General features: G+C 61.2%; 2 protein-coding genes across 7 annotated transcripts; both read left to right on the top strand.

Moving 5' to 3' along the window:
* Positions 1-930: 930 nt before the first annotated feature.
* LOC122477509 (renin binding protein) lies at positions 931-8011 on the top strand. The gene is made up of 11 exons (XM_043570543.1): positions 931-1093; positions 1329-1444; positions 1644-1719; positions 1881-1956; positions 2125-2297; positions 2898-3122; positions 3687-3768; positions 4153-4328; positions 4919-5050; positions 7684-7771; positions 7862-8011. The coding sequence occupies exons 1-11, from the start codon at positions 1007-1009 to the stop codon at positions 7993-7995; spliced, it is 1365 nt and encodes a 454-aa protein (XP_043426478.1). The 5' UTR covers positions 931-1006; the 3' UTR covers positions 7996-8011.
* Positions 8012-8225: 214 nt separating this feature from the next.
* Positions 8226-13031, top strand: NAA10 (N-alpha-acetyltransferase 10, NatA catalytic subunit). Of its 6 annotated transcripts, none has more exons than XM_043570550.1 (8): positions 8226-8460; positions 8865-8963; positions 9267-9325; positions 10188-10233; positions 10321-10436; positions 10620-10664; positions 11947-12031; positions 12710-13031. In XM_043570550.1, exons 1-8 carry the CDS (start codon positions 8440-8442, stop codon positions 12944-12946), a joined length of 708 nt encoding a protein of 235 aa, XP_043426485.1. In that variant the 5' UTR covers positions 8226-8439; the 3' UTR covers positions 12947-13031. The 6 variants fall into 6 exon arrangements, with proteins under 6 accessions (XP_043426485.1, XP_043426484.1, XP_043426480.1 ...); XM_043570549.1 differs by having other exon boundaries at positions 8280-8460; positions 12695-13031; XM_043570548.1 differs by lacking the exon at positions 8226-8460 and adding an exon at positions 8529-8785.
* The last annotated feature ends 3598 nt before the right edge of the window (positions 13032-16629 follow it).

Below are 16629 nucleotides of genomic sequence, written 5' to 3'. Positions count from 1 at the left end.
GGAGACGGCAGACATGTGTCCCTCAGGTTGGAGCAGCGGGAACAATGCCTCTGTGTGGGAGGATGCACACCAGCTGGTGCAAAGGGTCCACGTGGGGCTGGCCCCAGAAGGGGAGGGCCCGTGCAGACGTGCCAGCCGTGCGACAGACGGCTCTGTGGATGCTTGCACTGGGGACGGCCGCCCGGGTTCTTTCCACCCGCCACTCCACCATCCCTCGGCCTGCAAGGCACTCGGGGCCGTGTCACTACAGCATCTTTGGTGCCGGCTCACATCTGAGCACAGCGCTCTGCAGCCTTCTGGGGAGAGGCCCATGCGCACGGGGAGGAGTGGGGCCAGTTCTCTGCCTCGGGACTGGCCAAGACGCCGTCCGTTGGACCCAAGGCCAGGAACCTTGGAACCTCCCACATACCAAGGCTTGCCCTTTGCTAGGCATGACGGGGACCGACGGACTGCAAGGAAGGCAGGGGAGAGGCTGGACGTGAAGGGAAATACCATGAATACTGACAACACGCATCTGTGAGCGGGGCGGGGAGGTACAAGCCCCGTTGGACCCAAAGCCAGCACCTCCCCTAAGCACGAGCTGGGGCCACCGCTCTGGGCTGCCTTGCCCTGCCCAGCCCCTCCCCCACTCGCCCCTCATCCCAACTCAGTTGAAGGGTGGTGAGAGGTGACTGGGAGCCCATGTGAGGGAGTCGGCCCCGCATTCCCCGTCCCAGACTGTCCCGCCAGCTCACCCAGCATTTCTCCCCAGGAGGATCTTGAGCCCAGGGCGCCCAGCAGCGGCCACTGCCCGCCTCCTTTCCGACTCCGGGGCCTGAGGGGTCTGGGCCGGGCCAGCGTGGGGGCGGTGCCGGAGCACGGGGGGCGGAGTCGTGCGACCGCCAAGCCCCGCCCCCAGGCTCTGCGGCACCTCCCGGAGGAGGGGTCGGGTGGGGCGCCGCTGGGTCAGCTGAATGACAGTCACGGGACAGCGACCAGCTCCGTCTGGCTTCCTGGAGAAGGAGGGATGAGCGGGGGTCTCCGAGTGCGGCAGCCCAGCGGTGGGGCCCGTAGTGGGGACGGCGTTGTCATGAAGGGTTCCCGGGACGGTGGGGTCAGTCCTGGGGCCGGTCCTGGGCCAGAGGGCAGCCTCCGGCACGGGTGCGGGGAGACCCTGAGGTCTGGGTCCCGAGGCCTGGGGGCCTAAGGGGGGCGGGTCAGGTGGTCCTGGGGTCCACAGGAGCCTGGGGTGACTTGGGACACAGAGGAACCTGTCGAGAAGGTTGGGGCCTGGGAAGCTGGGGACCTCTGCGGGGCAGGCGGGTCTCCAAGTCCCGAGTTCCCCTCAGGACATGGAAAAGGAGCAGGAGCGGGAGGCTCTGCAGGCCTGGAAGGAGCGCGTGGGGCAGGAGCTGGACCGCGTGGTGGCTTTCTGGGTGGAGCACTCCCACGACCAGGAGCATGGGTGCGTCTCCCCCTTGTGGTGTCCTCAGCAGGGGTCTTTGCCCCTCCTGAGCCCCTACCTCGCTCTCCGCGGACTCAGATCTGCCGAGCCCCGCAGGGCGGTGGGGCGGGGGTGGTGTGTGTGTGTGTGTGTGTGTGTGCGCGCGCGTGTGTGTGTGTACAGCCCCTCCCCCGCTTCGCTGATACTGTGCCTCCCACAGGGGGTTCTTCACGTGCCTTGGCCGAGACGGGCAGGTGTATGATGACCTCAAGTATGTGTGGCTGCAGGGGAGGCAGGTAGGGGACGTCAGCTCCGCCTGTCCGCGGTCCACACACACACGAGGCCGGTCCCCTCCACGCTCTTCCTCCCATGACGGCGGCACCTGAGCACTGCTCGTCCCAGCCCTGAGGACCCCGCTGCTCCCCACTGAAGCCAGATTCCCTCTGCTCCCCCACAGGTGTGGATGTATTGTCGCCTGTACCGCAAACTCGAGCGCTTCCGCAGCCCCGAACTTCTGGACGCGGCAAAAGCAGGTGTCCCCTCCCCTCCCCCCATCTCCCCAGAGGCACCTCCAAGTGTACTCTAGTTCCTAGAGAGGTCTAAAAGCAGCGAAGGGCCTGGGGACGCTCACGGGTGGGAAGGAAGGGGAAGGTGGCAGTGTCCTCACCTGAGTTCTAGCAGGCCGACTTCTCAACCACCAGGTGGCGAATTTTTGCTGCGTTATGCCCGAGTGGCACCTCCTGGAAAGAAGTGTGCCTTTGTGCTGACGCGGGACGGCCGCCCGGTCAAGGTGCAGCGAACCATCTTCAGCGAGTGTTTCTACACCATGGCCATGAACGAGCTGTGGAGGGTGACGGGGGAAGCGCGTTACCAGGTGTGTGGGAGGAAGGCTGCACGTGGGTCTCCCTGATGCATTCCAGTCCTGGGTACCCGCGTTCCCCGCCCCGGGCTCTGCCTGCAGGCCGGGTCTCTCATCAAAGTCAATCCTCTCTTCGGCCCCCCCACCCCGGGGCCCCAGGGCTGCTGGCTACACCCCCCTCGCGGTGCTGTATTGTCACCGGTGGCCCCTCCCAGAAGTCTCTACCTCTGAATCCCTACACTGGGCACCAGGCATAAAGGGACCAATCCTTGCCCTGCCCTGGCCGGGAGGGAGCTCTCCCTCCTCCCTGGAGCCCCCTGTGCTTTCAGACCTGACCTGGATGCCTGGCAGTGGCCTGCACCCACACACTGGGAACCCCCGAGGCAGGGTGGGGCAGATCCACCCCGGCCCCCAGCACCCGACACGGCCCCCAGCACCCGACACGACGCTGGGCCCAGAGTCGGCCCTCGGTGAAGGCGTCCCATGAGTGGGTGGGAGGAGGGGGCTCTCCCCCCACCCCCGTCCCGGTCAGGACCCCACCCCCAGGCAGGACCTCAGGGACCGGGATGCGGCCTCAGCCCCGACCTTCCCCTCGCCTCCCTTCTCCCGACCCAGAGGGAAGCAGTGGAGATGATGGAGCAGATCGTGTACTGGGTGCGGGAGGACCCATCGGGGCTGGGCCGGCCCCGGCTCCCCGGGGCCCCGGCCTCTGAGTCCATGGCGGTGCCCATGATGCTGCTCAACCTCGTGGACCAGCTGGGGGAGGCGGACGAGGAGCTGGCGGAAAACTACGCGGAGCTGGGGGACTGGTGCGCCCAGAGGATCCTGCAGCATGTTCAGGTTGGGGACGTGTCCGGGGGACGGGAGGCGGATGCTGGCCGCCAGGACGGGTCTCGGGGGGCTGGGGAGCGGGGGACCCCCGCTCCCCACCCCCTGCAGCACCTCCTTGGCTCACGCCCCACCACCGCCACCCCAGCTGGGCGCCGATGGTCCCCTTTACGGATGGGGAGACACGGAGGCCGGGGAAGCGCAGGACCCTACACCCTGGGGAAGGCGGAGGGCCCAGGAGAGCTCCGGAGGAAGGGGCCAAGGGCAGGAGGGAGGGTGTCGGAGCCCCTGGCGTGTTAGAGGGAGCAGGAGACCTGGCCAGAGCCAAGTCCTTCCGGGCCTCTGTGGGCAGACCCAGGCCACCCACTCTCGGCCCCCATTCAGTGTGTCCCCCTTCCCACCTCTCAGGGCCCAGCCCGAAGCAAGGGTCAGAATGCACCCAGGCCCTTGGGCCTCTTCCCCTGTGAGCCTGGCCTGCCCAAGACTGCAGGTGACAGAGGGGAGGGAGGGGGCATCTTTCTGGTTGGATGGCAGGGGCTGAAGGCACATTTAGCTTCTCTGTTCCTCCCGCGACAGAGGGATGGACAGGCTGTGCTGGAGAATGTGTCAGAGGATGGTGAGGAACTTTCTGGTTGCCTGGGGCGACATCAGAACCCAGGTGAGGAGTAGGGTGGGCTGGGGGTGGCCCAGGAGGAAGGGAACGCTCACTCTTGGGTTCTGGGCTTCAGGTGTGGGGAGTGCCTGGGGGCTGCCTTGAGCCCTCTGTGCCCTCCACCTGCTGCTGAGGACCAGGCAGGGAGGCGGGGACAGACCTCCCAGGCTGGGGTGTCAGCAGCAGGAGAGGGAGTCGAGGACAGACGGCGAGGGCAAACTTTCTGCAGGGGGGTGGCCGTTGGGCCCGCTAAGGGGCTAAGGGCGACTCCTGCTGTTAGTGAAGGAGAAAGGGAGCCGCCTGCGGGCAGCACAGGGGGGTTGAGCTCCCCCACCCCTTCCCCTGCTTGGGGAAGGCTCTTCTGTCTGCCTCACTTGGAACCCTTGTCAGGCCATGCGTTGGAGGCCGGCTGGTTCCTGCTCCGTCATGCCATCAGGAAGGGCGATCCCGAACTTCGAGCCCACGTTATCGACAAGTTCCTGCTGTTGCCTTTCCGCTCTGGGTGGGACCCTGACCACGGAGGCCTCTTCTACTTCCAGGATGCGGACGGCCTCTGCCCCACCCAGGTGGGAATGCGCCCGGGGCCCACGGTACTAGCCTGTTCAAGGCTTTCTTCGCCGGGAGGCGGGTGCTGTCATCACCCATTTCAGAGGGGGACCTGGGTCTCAGAGTGATGAACTTGCCCCGTGTGATCCTGGTGACAAACTCTTGACTTCTAGGCCGGTGGCCCTCAACCTCACGTACGTCCCCCTTGTCCTTGAAAGGCGCTCTGGGTGACTCTGCGGCCTCAGCAGCTGGGGCAGACTTGCCCCTGCAGAGGGTGACTGAGCCTGCCACCGGCAGGAGCCGAGTGTCCAAGAGGCTTTAGACAGACTGACAAGAAGACGGGATTTCGATTCTAGGGTTAAAGGAGAGGTCACCCCACCCTGGCCCTTCGGAAGGGGCTGCGTGGGGTGCATCCCGTTCAGGAAGCTAGTCCCATTCAGAGGGGCCGTTCAGACCCTCAGAGACATCCATCCTACGATGAAGCTCCAAGTGCTTGGGCCGGATGGGTCTGAGCCGTGATCTGGAGAATGGGGGTGGCTTTCCTGCTGACAGAGGTGGCAGAGGGTGGGACCCAGGGCCCTCAGACCCCGCCACTGCTTTGTGCTTTCAGCTGGAGTGGGCCATGAAGCTCTGGTGGCCCCACAGCGAAGCCATGATTGCCTTCCTCATGGGCTACAGTGACAGCGGGGACCCTGCCTTACTGCACCTCTTCCGCCGGGTGGCCGACTACACCTTCCACCAGGTGAGTGGGCTCCCGGCTCGGCATGGGTGTGGAGGAAACAGCGGGCAGCCCTTCCTCCCCGGGACTTTCTGGCCGTGGGAGGACGCTGGGCTGGGCTGGCTGACCCCACACCCCCTTCTTCTCCCCCACACTGGACACGGTCCCTCGGCCGGTCTGGGTTCCTAGAGGTCCGGACCCTCTAGTCAGTCAGCAAAGCGGCCCGTCTGGAGCTGGTGTTTCCACGGGAGGAGGGGCAGAATATAAACAAGGAAATACGGGTCTGGGGGGGGGGCAGTGCAAGTGGGAGAGAATACAGGCAGGAGTCTTTCTGCACAGAGGAGTTACCTTGTGTGATTCAGGCATTCCTGGGTCCGGGGGCTTTGGGAGGGAGACTCCAGACCGCGGGCAAAAGCAGGGAGGTGGGAGACTGTAGCTGTCCATCCTGGCCGGTGAGGACAGGGGCCCGGCCTGGGGTGCGAGCCGGTCAGAGGGGTCAGAGTCTGGTCGAGCAGGCAAGGTCTGGGCTGGCCACGATCACTTGGGTGTCATAAGAATGTAGACGATACTGTGAGCCGTGAGGCAAAGTAAGCTTTTGAGACAGGAGAGGAAAGAGGGAATACGAGGGCCCGGCCAAGGTGGCAAGAATGAATCAGCTGTGAGGTAGGAAGGAAGCCAGGGGTCCCTCAGAGGCCAAGCACCGTGAACAGAGTGACGTACCAGCTGCCGCTCAGGGGACACCTTGGCTGTTGCGCCTGGTGATGAATGAAGATTCCTGATGTGTTTCTCGAGCCATGATGCACTCCACTGGTAAACCCCAGCACAGGAGGAACTATAGGGGGTCTCGTTCTGGGGTGTGTGGGCTTTGAAACGTGGGAGAAAATGACATCCCCATGTGCGCTGACCTCTGATTGGAATTCAGCACTCGCCTCCACAGTGGTATTAGCAGTGCCCGACTTTGTCACCGGTAGAAATCCCCAATGTGTTCACATTCCACGGCAGGTAGAGAGGCATCTCCAATACTGCACGCACACATCACGGCTTCCAAACACGGCATCAGGACAACTGAGGCTATTAATGCGGAATGCGTTCATAAACAACATGTGTTAGAGGCCAGCAGTGTTAATTGCATAAAGCAAAGTCTAAAGAATACGTTTTCAAGAGCTTGTGATAGCATTGAGCAATTGCAAAGGTTATCACCAACAGGTAAATCAGTACACGCTATCCAACATAACAGAATACCTAAAGCAATAATTCAGATATCCATGGAAAACCTGGACAGGAAAACAGGTACATTCTTCCTGTGGCAGATCGAGTAGTGGAAAAATAAAGGACATAAACAAAGTCACTAGAGAAATGACATGAATAGACACAGCTCATAGGCCCGAATTTATTTTTTTTAGTGCTTATTTATGTAAAAAAATTTTTTTAATGTTTATTTATTTTTGAGAGAGACAGAGACAGAATGTGAGTGGGTTAGGGGCAGAGAGAGAGGGAGACCCAGAATCGGAAGCAGGCTCCAGGCTCTGAGCTGTCAGCACAGAGCCTGATTTGGGGCTTGAACTCACAAACCGTGAGATCGTGACCTGAGCCAAAGTTGGATGCTCAACCAGGGCCCCCCAAGTGTTTATTTATTTTTTAGAGGGAGAGCAGGTGCATGAGCAGGGGGGAGGGACAGAGAGAGGGGGATCTGAAGCTGACAGCAGAGAGCCCAATGCAGGGGCTCAAACTCACAAACCTCGTGATCACAACCTGCCCCGAAGTCAGTCGCTCAACCGACTGAGCCACTCACGTACCCCACAGAGGCATCAGTGTAAAGACATTTTGATAGTGAACTTCAATGTCATTGATTTCGTCTATGATGGTTCCGAGAAGGGGTCCGCCGAAGTGTCTCTGAGGGTAGGAAGCAGAGGGGCCTAGGCCAGGGCTTTGAGGTCCATCCTGGGTGTCTGGGTGGAACTAACAGGCCCGAAGGGGATAGGTGCCTGATGGTAATGCTGGCAGAGGGAAGGAAGGCACACAGAATAATAGGTCGACGGAACTGCTGGGAAGGGGCAGGCTTCAGGTAGCTCTGAGGGAGGGGAAGATGTATTTGGGACCCATGGGGAGGCAGCCAAGAGTGGGATCTCGGTGCTGGGTGTCTACAGTGTCATGTACTGGAACACAGGCTCCGAGTAAGTAACTTGCTACAAAGTTACTTTTGCTTTTTCCTATCAGTTGTATTGAGGTACACTGTATATACACAGTAAAACATGTCCATCTGAAGTGTTCCAATCATTTATAGAACGCTCGCGTCTCTCTCTGTGACCAGCAGCACTATCACGATATATTACATTTATGTCGTCCCCAAACAGGGTGCTTCTTAGTCCTTCTTGTAGCGTTTCAGATCACAGCCTGGAGCCCCTTCCCCCAGCGGGTTATCTCGCGGCCCACTCCCAGCCCCAGGCAGAAAGGAAAAGCCCCACGTTTTCATCTGTGTCCCGGACACCATCTCACCTTTAAAAGCACTGATTCTGGAGCCACGTTACCTGGGGCCCGCCCCGGCTCTGACCCCCGGGTTGCCGTGCGGTGGGGACGGTGGGCCCCTCTTTCCCTGGCCCCGTGGCACCTGGGAGCCCCCCCCCCAGGCGATGGCTGTCACGGTCTTGTTATTCCAGTTTCGCGATCCTGAGTACGGTGAATGGTTTGGCTACCTGAACCGAGAGGGGAAGGTCGCTCTCACCATCAAGGGGGGTCCTTTCAAAGGTGAGTGGGGGACAGGGCAGGGCCGCAGGGGCTCGGGGCAGTCGGCCACCCCTGCACCTCCCGACCCGCTGTCGTGCCTCTCCGCCGCAGGCTGCTTCCACGTGCCGAGGTGCCTCGCCATGTGCGAGGAGATGCTGGACGCCCTGCTGAGCCGCCTCGCCCTGGCCCAGAGCCCCGGCACGCAGTGCACTCCCGCCGCCCCCAGCCCCGAAGGCGCGAAATAAAACCGAGCGTGCTCCAGTGCCCGCGTGCGCGCGTCTGTGGAGGTCGCGGGAGGAGGGCGGCCTCCGAGCCGGCTGGAGGGCACGGGCTGACCCGGCCCCGGGGGCGCCGCGCGCGCGCGGGACCGCCCCACCCCGCCGACCGGCCCGCCCCTCGTCGGGGCTCGCCGGGCCATTGGCGCGCCCCGCCCCGCGGGCGCGCCCCACCCCCGCAGCGGCCCACCCCACGCATTGGCCGAGCGGCCACGAGGGCGGGTTCGGCGGCGCGCACTTCCGGCCCGTGGCCGGGGCCCGGCGCGCGCCGCCCCTTCCGCCGCCACCCCCGCGAGCCCGGAGACCTAGCTCCAGCCCCAGCCCCGGCCTGGCCGCCCAGGCGTCGCGTTGGAGCGCGGCGGCAGCTGACTGCGCGTTTCCGATCCGCTGGGAGCCGCGAGCCCCGCCGCCGTTATGAACATCCGCAATGCGAGGGTGAGGGGCAGGGGCGGGAGGCTGTCCGCGCCGCGTGGGTGCGGGCCCGGTGGCCGCGTGCGCATGCTCCCGAGGGGTCCGGCCGAGCCCCGGGCCGGCAGCCCCGCGTGCCTGCGGCCGCAGGGCACGGACAGGTGAAGGCCACCGTCCCGGTGGGGTGGACCTACCGGAACAGGGATGTCGGGGCTCCGTCGGATGGTGTCCCGGAGCCTCCCGGCGCGCAGCTCCATTCCCGGAACAGATGATCTTTGCACAGCGGCAGTGCGCCGCGCCTGTGCAGACAGATAGTCGCGGCGCCCGCCCAGCCCTGCGGGGGTGGGGGTCGGTGAGTAGACAGGGAGCAGGGTTCTAACGTGGCCGAGGCCTCCTGAGTCACCACAGCCCCTGGCCTTCCTGCCCCGCAGCCGGAGGACCTGATGAACATGCAGCACTGCAATCTCTTGTGCCTGCCCGAGAACTACCAGATGAAGTACTACTTCTACCACGGCCTCTCCTGGCCCCAGGTGCGTGTCCCTGCACTTTGCGGTTGGCCGGGGGGGGGGGGGGGGGGGGGGGGGGCGGGGCAGGGGCAGACCCAGGGAAACCCAACAGGGGCAGATTTCGGAGCACCGGCAGTGGGGTGTGCCGAAGGAAACCAAGCCACTGGCCCGGGAGGTCAGGAGCTGTCACTGAACTCGCCACCCGTTCGGTTCCTGTCATGCACACAGTGACAGGCTGGCAGCGGGACCAAGTGTCTGCCGAGGCCTCCTCCAGCTCTGACAGGAGGTCCTTTTCTGACTTCTCTCTTCTCCCTGTCACCTACCTAGCTCTCTTACATCGCAGAGGATGAGAACGGGAAGATTGTGGGGTACGTCCTCGCCAAAATGTGAGTCACGAAGGAAGGAGACAGAAACCCTATGCCAGAGTTGGGGGTGGGGCGTGGATTTGGGGGGTGGGCATCAACATGTGCCTGCTGGGTCTGCGTGGATTGCTTTTTCTTGTTTTAATTAATCAAGAGACTGTTTTTTAGTTCAGTTTTGGGTTTACAAAAAGTCCGGTGGAAAGCGTAGAGAGTTCCCGTGTACCTCCTGCCATCTGCCCCCTGGTTTTCTGGATCGTTAACATCTTGCAGTACGTTGGTGACAGCTGATGGACCAGTCTTGCTACATTTTTACTACAGTCTACTTTATATTAGGGTTCACTGTTTGCACGGTAGCCTTCTATGGATTTGGACAAATGTATAACAACCCATATCTACCTGCCTTTACAGAATCAGAAGGAGTTTCACTGCTCTAAAAATCTTGGGTGTTACTGCATTTCTCATCTCCGTGTCCCCCCACCCCCACCCCGCTCCATGGCAGCCACTGATACAGTTACTTCCTGTGTCTGTAGTTTTGCCTTTTCCAGAAAGTCCTATGACTGGAATCCTACAGTATGGAGCTTTTTCAAACTGGCTTCTTTCACCAAAGTCCTATGCGTCGAAAGTTTCCCCACGTCTCTTCATGGTTCGATGGCTCATTTCTTTCTAGCACGATCAGGATTTCCATTGAACTCCGTTGACACCACGCCTGTCTTTTGGCTGCACGAGGGGTTTGGAGAGCCTCAGCTGTAGCCCACCCTGGGTCTGGGGGAACGGTGGAGCCACCAGAGGACTTGGTGCTCCTGCTCTGGGCACACGCTGGGGCTGTGGGGCCCTGAGCGTATCTGCACCAGGCTCCTCTCTAGCCTCTCCTTTCTTCTTGCTGTAGGGAGGAGGACCCGGATGATGTGCCCCACGGACATATCACCTCACTGGTGCGTGGGGCTCGGCCGGGGTGGCGGCAGGGGTGGAGGTGGGCTTGCCTGGGGCAGCCCTCGAGGTCCCCTGCCCTCTCCCACCAGGCTGTGAAGCGTTCCCACCGGCGCCTCGGCCTGGCACAGAAGCTGATGGACCAGGCCTCCCGAGCCATGATAGAGAACTTCAACGCCAAATACGTCTCCCTGCATGTCAGGAAGAGGTGGAAGCCAGGACCGAGGGAGGGAGGGGGTGGGGGAGGAGACAATGTCTTGATGGGGGTCCTGGGGTGCCCTGGTGTGTGGAGATCTGGGGAGGGGGGGTGGAGGGGGAGGCGGAGGACCCGGATGCGCTGTCACTGTGTGGCCGAGTCTGCTCAGCTTAGCAGTTCCTTGTTCCCCTGCAGTAACCGGGCCGCCCTGCACCTCTATTCCAACACCCTCAACTTTCAGTAAGTAGCTCCAGATTTTTCTAATGGAATGGGGTGGTCCCAGCTCTGGTGCATCCAGACGGCTGAGGTGGGCTGAGCCGCCTTCCAGGCGGGAGGATGGGGGTGGCTGGAGGACAGACCTGGAGTCAGCTGAGGTGGGGAGCAGGCTGCGGACTCCAGTGTCTGTGGTGCCGGCACCTGCCTGCTGGAGTTCGCTCGAGGCGTGTTGTGAGGCGGGAGAGTGGTGTGGCTTGCTGTGTCGCCTGACGCTGGCTGGGGCTAGGTGAAGAGCACACAGGTGTTTGGGTAAAGGTTCAGGAGTAGAGATGAGGGCCCAGGACATGAGGACAAGCCAAGGTGCAGCACTCGTGGTGAGCTGGCACCTAGAAGCATCTAAGCGGGACCAGGAGAAAGGAGAACATGGCGCTACAGAAACCTAAGCACATCCAGACAGGTAGGGATATCAGCAAGAGCAGTGGAGGGATCTAGAGCCCTGGGTGTCCTGGTGGATGAGGGCAGGTCCACTCAGGGACGTGGGAGTCTCTGTGTGCCTGGCACGGGACAGAGAAAGCCTGGCAGGGAAGTGATGTGTGCAGGACACTGTAGCAAAAGCTACTTGAAAGTGAGGCTGGGCTGGAGGGCCCATTGAGACGGCATTCAGTTTCAGCTTGGTGGCGGATAAAGAGGGACTATTGGGAAGGGCATCCAAGGAGGCATCTTTGACCTGGACGTAGAGGTCTCTGGTGGCCAGCAATCCCACGGTCTTGGGGCCGGCAGGGCTCTCCTAGGCCATCAAGTCCAGTGCCCCTTCCAGTGGCAAGGTCCCCGAGTATGCACACACACCTCCCCGTGCAGCCTTGGCCCCTGAGCTGCTCAGAGCAGGGGCCAAATGGCCTGGTGGTGGCTGTCAGGACCCGCGACCGCAGCGCCCCTCCTCCTCAGCTCTAATTGCTAGGCCCGGGAATCAGCCTTGTTCAGTAAGTGACACGGAACCGGGCATGGGGGGGAGGGGATGGCTGAATCCAGGGCTTCAGTTCACAAGAAAGCACAGAAACAGATCCTTGGTAGCCAGATGAGGGACACAGGACAGGGGCAGGCCCCAGAGGGGTAAAGGCGCTGGACGCTGCTTACCGCTTGCTGCTGGACGGCGCAAAGGGAAGGCCACGTTGGAAACGGGGCTTGCTGTCTCCAAAAGGGCCCTTTGGGGGAAAACAGATACCCTGCCCCACTAGCATATGATGCTGGAAGGGTGAGAATTTGTCCCCTGATTTGGGTCGTTCTTTTCTCCACCTCCTGCCTCCAGGATCAGCGAAGTGGAACCCAAATACTACGCAGATGGGGAAGATGCATACGCGATGAAGCGGGACCTCACCCAGATGGCTGATGAGGTAAGTGTCCTGTAGGGCCAGGGCCACAGTCTCACAGATGAGGAGAAGCAAGGCAAAGCATAGGAGGCCCTGCTGGAGGTCAGGGGCAGCTTGGGGTGTGGGGGGACCCCTGCTGGAGGTCAGGGGCAGCTCTGGACCGGGGTGCTGAGATGGTAGGAAGCCCTCTGGGGCCAGAGGCGAGATGGATTCGTGCCAGCCTTGGCGGCTGTGTTGCCAGGAGTCACGGCCCCGTTCGCCTCAGTTTCTTCAGCTGACAGGTGGGGAGCTGGGCCCCTATCGCCCCAAGATCGCATACTCTCCCGAAGCTTGTACCGCCTGAGGCGTGATGTGAGAGGTGAGGGAGGAGGTCCCTCAGTGTACTGAGAACTAGGGTCCCCAAGGCTCAGGGGTAAGACAGCTGGGCTGAGGAGAAGGTCAGGGGCCTGCCCCAGGCTCCTCAGGGGCCAGGCCCGTTCAACAGGCTTTGCAGCAGACCCCGTGGGGGAGGCACATGCACCCTCACTTTGTGGGACGGGAAACAGGTCCACAGAGGGCAGAGCCAGGACTCCACCCGGGTCTTCTGACTCAGTCCTGCAGGCTGCCCTCACCCGTGGCTTGGGTGGCAGAAGGGGGTCTCTGTGGTCTGGAGACTCAGACCTGTCTCCTTCCTCCTGCCTCTTCCTGGGCTCCTGGCGGCAGCTGAGGCGACACCTGGAGCTGAAGGAGAAGGGCAGGCACGTGGTGCTGGGCTCCATCGAGAACAAGGTGGAGAGCAGGGGCAACTCGCTTCCAAGCTCGGGAGAGGCCTGTCGTGAGGACAAGGGCCTGGCTGCTGAGGATAGTGGTGGTGACAGCAAGGATCTGAGCGAGGTCAGCGAGACCACAGAGAGCACCGATGTCAAGGACAGCTCAGAGGCCTCCGACTCTGCCTCCTAGAGCCTGCACTTGCTCCTCTCCCCACCCCGACCTGCCCGTCCTGTCCTCGCCCCTCAAGGTTTCACAATAAACTTCACCCAGTGGCCTTGGGGAGTTCGTGTGTGCTAGTGTGCACCTTGGGGGCAGGGGCTGCCTCTCCCGGGTCCCTCTGTGTCCCGGGATGTGGACCTCAAAGCCTTTTGGCATGGTGCGTCCTGCCAAGCCCAAGTAGAAGGAAAGAGCTCTGTCGGGGGTTTGGAGGCAGGGCTCCCAAGTCTGATGGCTCTCGGCCCCTATGGGTCCGGGGAAGGGAGACCCCGGACTTCTGGAAGCCAGTCCCTGCCGGGGAGGCAGGCGCTCTGGCTTCTGAGCCCTGCTCTACTGCTCCCTTGCCGGGCTCCTGATGCGTAAAGTCCAGCTGCTCACTGGGCTTCTCTGTTGCTGCCCTACCTGGTAATGCCCTGAGCCCTGGCAACTGTGCTGGATTCCTCCCTACCCTGCCATCCAGAAGGTTGGCAAGTCCTGTGTGTTCCACCACTGACCACCTACCACCACAACTCCTGTGGAATGTACTCCATAACCTAAGGTTTAATTTGCAAGTTAATAGACTATTGTTAGTAGAGTGTTAGGTATACAAAACAGCTGGCAGTGCAGTTCCCGTCGCCTCTCCCCCCCACCCCCCGGTTTCCCCTATTATTAATATTTTGTATTAAATGTTGTTTTTGTTACAGTTGATGAGCCAATATCCAAACGTTATTAACTATAGTCCAGGGTTTATTTCCCTCTTTGTGTTGTGTATTCTATGATTTTTTTAATGTTTATTTATTTTTGAGAGGCAGGGGATGGCGTGAGCACGGGAGGAGCAGAGAGGGAGAGAGTGAATCCTAAGCAGGCTCCATGCTGTCAGTGCAGAACCGACTCAGGGCTGGAACCCATGAACCCTGAGATCATGACCTGAGCTGAAATCAAGAGACGCTAAACCCTTGGGGCGCCTGGGTGGCTTAGTCGGTTAAGCGTCCGACTTCGGCTCGGGTCATGATCTCGCGGTCCGTGAGTTCGAGCCCCGCGTCGGGCTCTGTGCTGACAGCTCAGAGCCTGGAGCCTGTTTCGGATTCTGTGTCTCCCTCTCTCTCTGACCTTCCCCCATTCATGCTGCCTCTCCCTGTCTCAAAAATAAATAAACATTAAAAAAAAAAAGACACTAAACCCACTGAGCCCCCCCCCCAGGTGCCCCTCTGGGTTTTCACAAATTGATCATATCATTTCCTGGAGAATAGAAGCCCTCTTTTTTTTTTTATTGTGGTTGGCAAATGTTACATTAATTTCAGGCGTACAACGGTGACTCCACAAGTGTATACATTACGCTGTGCTCACAAGCACAGCTACCATGTGTCGCCATACAGTGCTGTCACAATACCACTGTCTATCTTCCCTAGGCTGCGCCTTTTAGTCCCTGACTTCCTCGCTTCGGAACTAGAAGCCTGGATCTCCCACTCCCTTTCCCCCGTTTGGCCCTTCCCGCCCATCCCCTCCTCTCTGGCAACCAGCAGTTTGTGCTCTGCATTTCTGGGTCTGTTTCCCTAAGTCCTCCGTTTTTCATGGCTTTACTCCAACCCTAAGATTTGCTCCTGTGCCTCTGTCCCTGTCCTTCCCTCTGGCGGCGGCACTATCACTTGCTGCTGTTAGTCCCTGGCCAGGCCGTGCCCGGGCTGCCCACCTCCCAGCGGAGCCCAACACTCCAGAGCTGTCACCATACTTCACGCGCCTGCCACTGCAGATGGTCCACCGCGCCCCTGCTAGGCTGAGTAATCCGCCAGCGGGCGGCGGGAGCTCCGTTCTCTCTTTGGCCGGCGCCTGGCACGTGACCCGCAGGCCGCCTGAGAAGCGGCGACTAGAGAGGGGGAGGGCGGAACAGTGCGCCTGCGCGAGCCCGCCGGCTCGCCCGCTCGCCGTAGGGTCGGGAGGCGGGGCCTCGCCCCGCCCCGCGCGTCTGGCGTCAGTCCCTTCCGCTTCGCAAGCCGCGGCGGGCTTGTTTCCCAGGGCTTCTGACTGGTCGGGCGGCGGCGGGGTCGGACTTCCCGCGGCGGGGCCGGACTTCCCGCGGCGGGGCCGGACTTCCCGCGGCGGGGCGGGCATGCGCGCTGCGGCGGCCGCGCCCCGGCGCGGGTGGGAGGGAGCCCGCGGAGGCTCCCACGGCAGCGCCCAGCTGCGCTCTCCTCCCTCCCTGGGCCCGCCCCTAGGGACCTGGACCGCCCTCTGCCCTCCGCGCCCTGCGTCCCCGGCGGCGAGTAGACGCTGGGCGGCCCCCAGGGTCGGATTTCCTGGGCGGAGGTGGGGGCCGCGGCGGGGGCGGGGAGGGGAGAGGGGAAGCCGCAGGCCCGAGTGGCCCTTGGGGCCCAGCACTTCCCGCGTCTCTGCAGCGCCCGCCTCTGGGAGGGGCCGCCTCTGTGCCGGCTTGCTGAGCCGAGCTGAGGCCGGAAGGCCGAGGGTGGGAAAGCCGGCCCCCGCCCCGCCTTACCTCCTCGCTGCGTGCCTGGGGGTGGGCTCCGGAGACGACCCCCCAAGCGATGAACCTGTACACAGACCGGGTGCACAACCTTGACCCTTGAAGCCCCCAAACTTTTTTTTTTTTTAAGTTTATTTATCTTGAGAGAGAGCTTGAGCAAGCATGAGTTGGGGAAGGGGAAGAGAAGGAGAGAAAGAGAATCCCAAGTAGGCTTTACACCGTCAGCTGGAAGCCGAGGCGTGGCTTGAACTCACCAACCCGGGGATCATGACCTGAGCCGAAACCAAGAGTCTGACGCCCAATTGACAGAGCCACCTGGGCACCCCAAAATTATTTTTCTCATTCTTTTAGTAATCTCTATGCCCAACGTGGGGCTTGAACTCACTACCCTGAGATCACGAGTTGCATGCTCTTCCGACTGAGCCAGCCAGGTGCCCCTCTGAAGCCGGCATTCTATTTTTTTTTATTAAAAAAAATTTTTAATGTTTATTTTTGAGAGAGAGAGAGAGAGAGAGAGACGGAATGTGAACAGGGGAAGGGCAGAGAGAGAGGGAGACGCAGAATCCTAAGCAGGCTCCAGGCTCTGAGTTGCGGGCACAGAGTCTGATGTGGGGCTCCAACTCACAGACCATAAGATCATGACCTAAGCTGAAGTCAGACACTCAGCTGACTGAGCCACCCAGGCACCCTTGTTTTTATTTATTTTTGAGACAGAAAGTACGAGCTGGGGAGGGCCAGAGAGAGAGGGAGAGGGAGACAGGAACTGGAGTGCACTCCACACTGATAGCTGAGAGCCCGATGTGGGGCTCGAACTCCCGCGGGGTGAGATCATGACTGTAGCCAAAGTCAGAGGCTCAGCCGACTGCACCACCCAGGTGCCCCTGAAACCCCCATTCTTACACTTCTGGAAAGTAGGCTTGTAGGAAAATAGGGGCCTCACAGCATCTTCATATGGGACCTTCACTGCCTGATTCATGCCCTTGTGTATTCTCGCTCTGACGTGGATAGCTGTAACAGTCTCCCCATTGATCTCATCTCCTTCTGGTCCATCTATTTGAAAGTAGGGGCTGAAGCCAGTTCACAGCAGTTTCCTGTGGGCTTGAGCTCCATGCATGGCTCTGCTGCGTGGGTGAGGGACCTTGAGGGACCAGTCAGGGCTCAGATGGAGCGTAGGGGGCGAGGTGTGTTGGGGTTAGCT

This window comes from Prionailurus bengalensis, chromosome X (assembly GCF_016509475.1).
Source record: "Prionailurus bengalensis isolate Pbe53 chromosome X, Fcat_Pben_1.1_paternal_pri, whole genome shotgun sequence".
Lineage (NCBI taxonomy): Eukaryota > Metazoa > Chordata > Mammalia > Carnivora > Felidae > Prionailurus > Prionailurus bengalensis.
This window is presented reverse-complemented; position numbering and strand designations above follow the sequence as displayed.